The sequence below is a fragment of the Giraffa tippelskirchi genome, chromosome X (genome assembly GCF_054371585.1).
Source record: "Giraffa tippelskirchi isolate mGirTip1 chromosome X, T2T-mGirTip1v1.2.pri, whole genome shotgun sequence".
Lineage (NCBI taxonomy): Eukaryota > Metazoa > Chordata > Mammalia > Artiodactyla > Giraffidae > Giraffa > Giraffa tippelskirchi.
In genome coordinates, this window is record NC_137289.1 from 3,942,853 (window position 1) to 3,952,094 (window position 9,242).

Below are 9,242 nucleotides of genomic sequence, written 5' to 3' on the forward strand. Positions count from 1 at the left end.
TTTTACCAGCTGAGCCACAAGGGAAGCCCAAGAATACTGGAGTGGGTAGCCTAGCCCTTCTCCAAGGGATCTTCCTGACCCAGGAATCAAACCAGGGTCTCCTGCGCTGCAGGCAGATTCTTTACTAACTGAGCTATGAGGGAAGCCCTGGTAGGGCTTAGGCAGGCAGCAAAAAAACAGCAAAGGGGATTCCAGGCAAAGTCCTGGGTAAGGGGAAGAGAGAAATAAGGGGAAAAGAGATGGGTTGGGAGGGAGGAAGGGAGAGAATCTTAATAGCAGAGTGGAGCAATCACCACAAAGAGTTCAGAGGAATTTATTAACTTGTAAGCGTCTCTACTGCAGATGTTAACTTGAAGAGTCATCCACCCAACATCAGCCTCAGGGCCTCCTGAGAAACGCTCTGCATGGAGGGGTGATGGCCAGGCTCCTGCCCACCGCCTTCTCCAGGTGCCTTGCCTGCTGGCCAACTGCTAGTTCGTCACTCTGTGCCCTGGGGTGGACTGGAGACCAGGAGCATCCTCCTCCCCCTGGTCCAGAGAAGACCACAGGGCTGCCACTCTGGGTTGGCAGACAGACAGAGGAATCAGCAGAGCAGGACTTGGAGTGAGCATCTCCTACCTGCCCCCCTCCACACCTTTTTCCTGCCTTGGGAAAAAGACACTGGGACCCTTGCTAGGTGTCTGCAGCCAGTGTTCGAACTACATACTACTGCAGGAAAAGAACCAAGTGGGAGGTAACTAGAAGCAAAAGAGCCTGGAGAGATGCTCCTCTTCTCTTCCTTCCTCAAACTTAGACAGGCTGAAGCTTCTGGAAGCCGAGCTAAGCACAGTCTGTGTCCTGCACAAGATTTTGTTAGTTGGACTTGGAGGAGGGCTTCTGGATGATCGAGCCCTAACCTTCCAGCAGAGAGAGGCTTCTGGGAGAATTCAAGGGGATGTGGTAATGCATATATATGTGGGGACCTACACAGCTCTTCCAGTCCTGGGGTCAAGGCCAAGGCTGGAGGGGCAATTGGGCCAAGCCATTATGGCTTCTCGGCAGGTGGCTCTGGGCTGTTCATCCCATCTGACAGGTAGTCATCCTCATTATTCTGTTTCATCTTGGTTTCCAAAACTGTGATGCGCTGCTTGAGCTTCTGCTGGGCTCCTGTGTACTCGGCCAGCAGGCGGGCAAAACGAGTGTACAAGGTGTCCATGTTGGTCTCCAGCTGTTCTAGCTTCTCCTGCACATCTACCTCCATGCTGGCTGCCACCTCATTCTCATCCAACAAGCCCTCCTTCATCAGAATCTCCCGGCCTCTCTCCTCCAAGACCCTCTTGGCATCAGGGTACTCAGTCACAGCTTCCATAAGATCATCCTTGGACAAGCAGAAGAGATCAGAGTAGCCAAGACTGCGGATGTTGGCTGTGCGCCGATTGCCCATTTTGCTGCCCTTAATATTAAGGATACTGATCTCTCCAAAGCAACTCCCAGCCAAGAGCAGGGCATACTGAGTGACACCATCATCAGCCACCACTGCCAATTTTCCCTCCTTGATTATGTACATCTCCTTCCCAATATCCCCCTTGCGGCAAATGTAGTCCCCAGGGCTGAAGACCTGAGGCCGGAGCTTTAATACCAGTTCCACCAGCAGGCCAGCCTCACAGTCCTGAAAGATGCGCACTTTCTTGAGTGTGGACAGGTGGACATTGATGGCTATCTCAGCCCTAAGCTTGGCTGGCAGGTTTTTGAGGACTTCTCGCTCATCCACACTCTTCTTATTGGTCCACAAGTAGTCAAACCACCTAATGACCTTGGCTTCCATTTCCTTGCTGACCTTTCGGAACTGCATATAATGTTTGACAGCATCAATCTTGGCCTGGAACTCAGCCCGGGTGGCATTCATGTTGGAGATCATGGAGCCCACATTTCCCACGATGGTGGCAAAGATGAGGACACCAATCAGGAAGTCAAAGATGACAAACAGGTACTCCTCGTCCTTTACAGGGGGTGGTGTCTCCCCAACGGTGGTGAGGGTCAGTGTAGACCAGTAAAGGCAATAGATGTACTCCCTAGACAGGTAGCCATACTCAGGGTCAGTGATGTTGGGGTAAACCCAGGTGTCGACCCCAAAACCGATGGACTTGGAGATGGCATAGTAGATGCAGGCATTCCAGTGGATGATGACCAAGATATAGAGGACCAGGTTGCTGATTCGGAAGATGTTGGGGTAGCTGGTGCGTGTCTCAGTGCGGTCAAAGAACTCAAACATGCGGGCAAAGTGTAACAGGCGGTTGAAGCGCACCTCAGGGTTGTGGATCCCCACAGCAAAATAGACCAGGTCCGTAGGGATGACAGAGGCCACATCCAGCTTGAACTGCATGGTGTGCATGTACTTGTCCCGCAACTTCTTGGTGTCTGTCACCAGTAGCCCCTGCTCCAAGAAACCTAGTGGAGACACGAGCCAATGTATATCACCTCTGACTTCATACCTGTCCCTCCTAATAGACTAACGCTCAGGAAGGAGCATATGATCACTGAACCCTCCTTCCCAAGGAGGGTATAGGAGGCTCACACAGTATAGCTGGCCATAAGTATCCTAAGAGATCACCCCCAGATCCGAAACTCGCTGAGCATGTAGGGAAGTTGAGATTCAAAGAGGGAAAGGCTTCAGCCTGTGTCCCAGCCAGAGAGTTGAGGCTAACACCGTGCCAAGGGGATTTCCTGAGAATTTGGATTCAAGCCTGTAGACTCAGGGGTCATGCTCCTGCCTAGGCATCCCAGTTATCACTTACCTGTGCGCAATCGGATGAAGAGGTCTGCGATGTAGACCACATCTGAGATGTAATCCAGCACCAGCCACACTATGTAGTAACCTTTCTGCAGGTCACTGAAGCAGGCTCTGCAGGAAAACAGTGCTGGGCTTCACCCTCAAAGCCATCCAATGACTCCTGAAGTCCCCAAACCGATTGCCCACCACAAGCATGTCTTGGGAGGGCCACCAGGGGCACTGATGAGTCACAGTCAATCTGCTGCCCAGAAGACACGGATTCACAAGCAACTCCAACCCTTATTATACAAAGACTTTGCTCTTGAACATTACTTGTCTATCTGACCCATTGGACTGTGAGCTCCATGGAGACAGAGACCACCTCTTAGTCCTTACAACATACCTGGTGCCCCATGTGCTAGCCCAGAGCACATCTCAGCCCAGGATTCAAGTGCTCAACAGAAGTGAGTTGAATGAAAAATGAGTCATTGGAAGAATGCCCACAATACACAGCTGACTAGCCTCCATGTTTGGCTCTTCAACACACAGCTCCTGAGAACCCAACATGAAGCACTGGCCAACCCACCCAAGAGAGAGTGGTAGCTGGGCTTAGACTCGAGGCCTTGGGAATGAAGAGAGGTTGGAGACTGCAGGAGAGTGTTAGGAGGAATTGAGTCTTGATGCCTGGGTGGGTAGGGGCCACGGGAGAGGGCAGAGGAAGGGATAGAACCCAGAACGACTCAATGAGTGTACAAGTCAAAGGTAGGAGCACTTAACTCTGACTACTTGGTTACACTTCGAATGAAACCCATCCCTCCCCCTGGTGCACAAAGCCTGCAGTGCTGGCCTGGGCCTGCCTCTCCAACGCTTTACCTGCAGTCCTCCAAACCCTCTCTCATCACTCAGGTCTTAGCTAAGGCACCACCTCCTCAGAGAGGTCCACCCTGACTACCTTTTCTCTAGTATCAGTAGCTCCCTGTCTCCAGTCCCTGAAGTCAGCTTGGGCACTGGTGTATTCAGGTTCCCTGTCAGTGTCCTCATGAGCCTGCGAGCTCCAGGAGTGCAGAGACCATGCGTGCCTTGTTCACACATGGTCCCCAGTCCTGAGCACTGAGCCTGGCACCCATTAGGTGCTCAGTTAAATCCCTGGTGAATGAATGACTGAGGTAGGGTGAACTCTGTGTCCACAGCTGGACCAGGTTGCTCAGGCCACCCCCTCCCAGACCACTTTCTGCTCACCTGGCCACCAGTATGCACCAGTTGTAGAGGACGGGCAAGGCAATGAGAAACAGCCAGCGGTAGTACCAGTCCCCGGCTGGGTCCAAGACAAAGAATTCAAACTTCTTCCTGAGGAGACACACAGAGACCAGGCTTGGGAACCAGCTCCCCAGGGTGGCAGCACCCTGTCTCCCAGAGACCAGAGGACCCTGAAAATGCAGTGCCTGGCGGGATGCCCAGGGTGAAGCATGGGTTTTCTTAGGGCCTCATTTATGAGGAAGCCACAGCCTGGCATTGTGCATCTAACTAGAGCTTGGTGGGTAAGAAACAGCCTTCTTCTGATTCTGACCCTACATGGGCCCGTTGGGAGAAGGCAATGGCACCCCACTCCAGTACTCTTGCCTGAAAAATCCCATGGATGGAGGGGTCTGGTAGGCTGCAGTCCATGGGGTCGCTAGAAGTCGGACACGACTGAGTGACTTCACTTTCACTTTTCACTTTCATGCATTGGAGTAGGAAATGGCAACCCACTCCAGTGTTCTTGCCTGGAGAATCCCAGGGACAGGGGTGCCTGGTGGGCTGCCATCTATGGGGTCGCACAGAGTCGGGCATGACTGAAGCGACTTAGCAGCAGCAGCAGCAGCAGCAGCCCGTTGACTCTTGTGCCCTCTGGAGGCCTCTTGACGAGAGGGTACATGAGGGAGAGTGCTGTCGCTGAGGCAGGCCTTGGGCCCCAGGGAGGGACTTACACAGCATGGTGATGAGGGCTCAGGGCAGGTCCCCACATCCCTCCTGGGAAGAGAGAGGGGCTCTGAGCAAGTGTGCTTCCTGCCTGTCCCCGCTGTTTGGTCTGGCCTCCAGCTCCTGAATCACTTTTCCAGATGCCGGGTCCTGCCTTGGCAGGAACGCTTTTCCTCTACTGGCCAGAGGTGGGGAATGTTGGCCTGGCCAGACATCCCCTGTCGCCTACTCCTTCCTCAAAGTACAGGCCCTCCAGACCTGCCTTCTCTGGCCTCCCTACTCACTCTGTCTTGCTCACTTTTTTCGGGGCCTCCCCCTCCACCAGCCAGGCAGCCCCCAGCATGGCCTCTTCACACCCCCACTCTGCACTCACATGGGTGCTGGGGTTGACATGGGCTCCACAGCACTCTCTAGTTGCACCCTCCTCTGCACCCTTGGCTGAGTCCTCTTCCCACCCACATCCACGTGCCCTTGCCCCTTGCTTCCTGAGCAGCAGGAGGAGCTCTGTGAATCGGTGGCGAAGGTGAGAGGAGACAGCAGAGGATCCCACGGCCGGTGGACCACTGGCCATTAGAAAGACTTTGGGCACAGACCATGGAACATTCTAGAGTTGAAAGCCCAGCAGGCCTCCCTGGCTGTGGTCTGAGGAACTCCACCGAGCCCTCCCAACGCATGCTTGGGGGGCCCTTCCCATCCCTCAGGCTGGACTGCTGTACTTGGTGCCCTTGCCCTCGCCGTCCTTGTCGCCTTTGCCGTCCCCTTGCTGTGTTGTCACGGTGTGGAGCTCAGGCCCCCGGAAACGCTCAAGGAACGAGTCAGGTCTAGGCTCCTCCTCACGGAAGTTCCTGTTAGCCCACTCTCTGAGGACTCCCACCAGACGGGCAATCCTAGAGCAGAGAGAGGGAGCATGAGGCATAGGAGACCTGCGCTTTGGAGAAAGGACCCACGCCCAGGACAGGGGATGGGGCTTGGGCGTGACTCAGCCCAGCAGCCTGAAGAGGCTACTCTTGGAAGACTTCCTGTAGGAGGTGCCATTTCTGTCCATTCTGAAGAACAAACACGGGGTCTCTGGGGCAAAATGGAGATGGAGCTGAGGGAGGACAAGTCAGGAGAAAGATTGCTTCTGGCTTTCTGATTTCTGCATGGAGCCTACAACCCTTGGCTGGAGACCTCAGAGCCCTCCACCTGAGCCCCGCTGCTGGGAAGACAGTCTCCTCCTGACACTGCCACAGACAAGTCTGAAGAGAAACCTCCACCGGCCCCTCAAAACTTGCTGACAGGAGCCTCCTCTAGAGGGAAAAGTTGAGCTAGGGCAGGGCTGACAGGGCTTCCCAGAGGTCTTGTTAGAAAGGCCCCCTGGGACCTAGAGGACCCCATGATCTGACAGGCCTCGTGGGAGGGAGGGGATAGTAGCAGGGCAGTGGTGAGACCCACCTGCGGAAGCCACCCCTCCTCTGCGGGGGGGCGTCCATCTCTGCCAGTCGCTGTAGCTCTGAGGAGGTATCATCGTCAGCCGCAGACTGTGGCCTGTAGAGGAAGGAGCAGAATTGACTGAAGCCTTTTTTTGTTTGTTTGTTTTTTTCTGGGCATGCTTCATCTCCTATTAGCCCTCCCCCTTCCTGGGAGATACCTAGAAATCCCATGGTCCTTTTAGAAGCTGCACTTGAGCCAAGAATTGTTTACTCTGTGACAATGAGGCAGAGCTGGGAGGAAGTAGCAGGCTCAAGGCCATCTCTGAAATGATCCAGCCTCAACAGACTCACCGGCTACTGGCCCTGTGGTCATCTTTGCCATTGGCCTTGATGGTAGGGGGGGCATGGTGGTTGTGGTTATTGGCTGGGGAGCTCTTCACGCCATTGGCTTTTTCTGTCATCCTCCATGTACAACCAGGACCCTCACCTGCCAGGGAGAAGCCCAAAGAAAGTTCACAGAAGACCCCAGTACCCACCTAAGAACCTCAGGTGAGCACTGAGAACAGCACCAGGGCCTGGTACCCCGGCTCCCCACAGTATTGCTATGGTGGTACAGGGCAAGATGCTGGTGCTCTCCCCGCCCTGACAGGTTATTTAAAAGGCAAACTGTGCTAAACTGCAAGGTGTGTTTCTTTTCCTTTTACTGGAATGAATTCTCTGACGTGTGAACAAAGCTAAAACAAAACAAGCAAAAATCTGTTCAGCCATCTTCTGGCGACCCTGTTTGCAGCTATCTGGCAGAAACTGAAGCCACTGAGCACCTCCAAACCAGTCACTGCCCCCGAATTCCTGCCCTATGAGAGGAGATGTACCTCCTTGGCCCAAAGAAGCTGTCACTTGCCTGCTCAGCTCTCTGGTTCTCCTCAGGTGAGAGTCCTGCCTCTCACTGACTTCTTCACCAGGGGCGTGGACTCTGGGGGCCCTTCCTTTAAGCTTCAGTCACATTCTTTCAAGCACCCTGAAGCTGAGGAACAAACAGTGGATGGGGCAGAGGGTGAGACGAGAGAAGGGAGAGCAACCACAGGCTCTATAAGAAGTGGTATAAGTGAATACTTTCTCCTTTGGGCTATGGGGAGCTTTGTAAGGGCTAAGCAGGAGCATGACAAGGACAGTGTTATATTAGAGAAAGAGCCTTCTGACTGCTAAGTGGAGGCTGGCCTGGAGGGAGTAGAGAGGTGGAGGGATGTGCAGTGGAGAAGTCTGGAGAAGACGGTGCAGATGAAGCCCGAGAGAAGGAAGAAGCCACTGGGGGTAGGGATTGAGGGAGAACAAGTAGGCGAGGTCACACAGGAAGGGCTCTGGAGAACACCAACATTTAAGAATTGAGCAGAGGAGGAGACAGCCACAAAACAGACCGAGAAGGAGCATCCTGAGAAGGAAAAGTCCAGAAGAGAGACCTGGTGTTCCACATGTGTCTTGCACGGGGTCAGGGAGGTGGGACAGCCCTTCCGCACTGAGGCTGCCCTGCCAGATTTGCTCAGAAAGGATGAGCACACCCCACGGATGACCAGTGGCCCCAACTGCTGGAGCTCCTACTGGAGCCCAGCCTTCTCCAGCTTCGGAAGCGGTCTCCATGGTGATGGCAGGTACGTCAAGCTCTGCAGTGAGTGGTAATAACAAGCAGCCTCAGAGCCTCTCACCCACTGCTCCCTGTGGGAACACGTCACCAGGATGCTAATGAGGGCACCTGAGGGACAGGAACTGGCATCCCTGTGTCCTCACTTGGACCCGAGAGGTGGCCAACCATGGCGACAGAAAGTTCCAAGCAATGCAAACAAAGCTGGGGCCACCTGCACTAAGCAGGCTTTTGGGGCTGGCCTCCTGGAAGCCTGAAGCTGAAGAGGGGCTGGAATACAGGCTCAAGAGTGGTATTCAGTAGAGCCCTGTTCAGTGGCTGAATGGCTGGGGTGGAGCAGTGGAAGTAATGGTTCCGTCCATGGCAGGGGTGTAGAGGACACTGATGTGGGAGGTGGGACCCAGAGTACAGAGTGAGCTCTGCTTATAGGAAGAAGGCAGAGGAGGCCAAGGCCAGCCCAGGGAGGCTGCAAACCCCAGGCCGAGGAATCGGGATAGCTTCTTGCTGATAGAGAACCAGCATCGGCCGTGTTTGCCAGCACTCGGACCCCTCCCATCCTTCCTGGTCATCTACAATAGCAGTGGCCCTGAGCCCACAAGGGGGGGCAGCCCTGGGGGCACATGACAAGTTGTATGCCGTCTCTGAGTTTCTGGCACCAAGACAGATTCCTCTCCCATGATCTCTGCTTCTTCTCTGCTAGAAACAGACTCTTCCCTCCATCTGGCTGCCACCTACCCTGCCCTTCAGGAGAACTGCCCCTTGGGCCACTCACGGGGAGCACCTGGGCGGTCAGCTATCCACGGCCCACAGGTAGCTAGGCCAGTGCTTCTGGTCTACGTGCTCACTCCAGAAAGTTCATCTAGTCCCAGGCTTCAGTTACCATCACGTCCCCACCCAGGCGTCTCTTCCAAGGTGCCCACCCATCTCTCTAGTTTCTGCCGGGCCTCTTCTTCTTTGAGGTGCCTCAAACTCAACCTAGCTAAAACTCAACTTGACACCTTCACCTACAAATTGGCTTCTCCTCCAATTTCCCCACCTCAGAACATGGCCTACCCTCTACCGAGTCACCCAAGCCAGAAACCTTCAGTCACCACCTCCAAGCAGTTTCCTTCTCAGTTGATTATCCCCTCTACAAAGTGTCAAAAAATCTTTCCATTCACTGCCCTCTGTCCCCAAGACCCCGGGCTAGTCTCAGCATTTCCAGTCACCCTCCAGGCCTGGGGCAGCAGTCTCTGAGCAGCCCCGTGCTCAGTGGGGTCTGAAGTGGAGGGGAGATGTGGACACCATCAGGGTTGCTGGCAGTTCAAGCTCTCAGAGAGCATAAGAGCAGAGGAGGAGGCTGAGGGGAGAGTTCTGAGGAGACTATGGAGGACAGGCCCCAGGAGGAGTCTCATGAAGGGAGGAGCCTGAGATGAGAGCTGGAGCGGCCCTGTGTCAAATGCTAGGGGCCTCACTGGCTACCTCATCAAAGGCAGAGAGGGCATGT

At 54.5% G+C, this 9,242-nt stretch overlaps 1 protein-coding gene across 1 annotated transcript; it reads right to left on the reverse strand.

Annotated features, from left to right (window-relative positions):
• Positions 1 to 299: 299 nt before the first annotated feature.
• On the reverse strand, positions 300 to 6,601 carry CNGA2 (cyclic nucleotide gated channel subunit alpha 2). The gene is made up of 6 exons (XM_081567526.1): positions 6,472 to 6,601; positions 6,143 to 6,235; positions 5,425 to 5,595; positions 3,989 to 4,096; positions 2,775 to 2,881; positions 300 to 2,427 (listed from the first exon to the last, which is right to left on the reverse strand). Exons 1-6 carry the CDS (start codon positions 6,579 to 6,581, stop codon positions 1,025 to 1,027), a joined length of 1,992 nt encoding a protein of 663 aa, XP_081423652.1. The 5' UTR covers positions 6,582 to 6,601; the 3' UTR covers positions 300 to 1,024.
• Positions 6,602 to 9,242: the final 2,641 nt, after the last annotated feature.

Excerpts from the sequence above, each read along its gene's own strand:
- CNGA2 (XM_081567526.1), bottom strand. The coding sequence starts at position 6,581 with ATGACAGAAAAAGCCAATGGCGTGAAGAGCTCCCCAGCCAATAACCAC. Across the intron at positions 2,882-3,988 it reads TGGTGCATACTGGTGGCCAG|AGCCTGCTTCAGTGACCTGC; the intron begins GTGAGCAGAAAG and ends GTTTTCCTGCAG. Across the intron at positions 2,428-2,774 it reads CTTCATCCGATTGCGCACAG|GTTTCTTGGAGCAGGGGCTA; the intron begins GTAAGTGATAAC and ends TGTCTCCACTAG.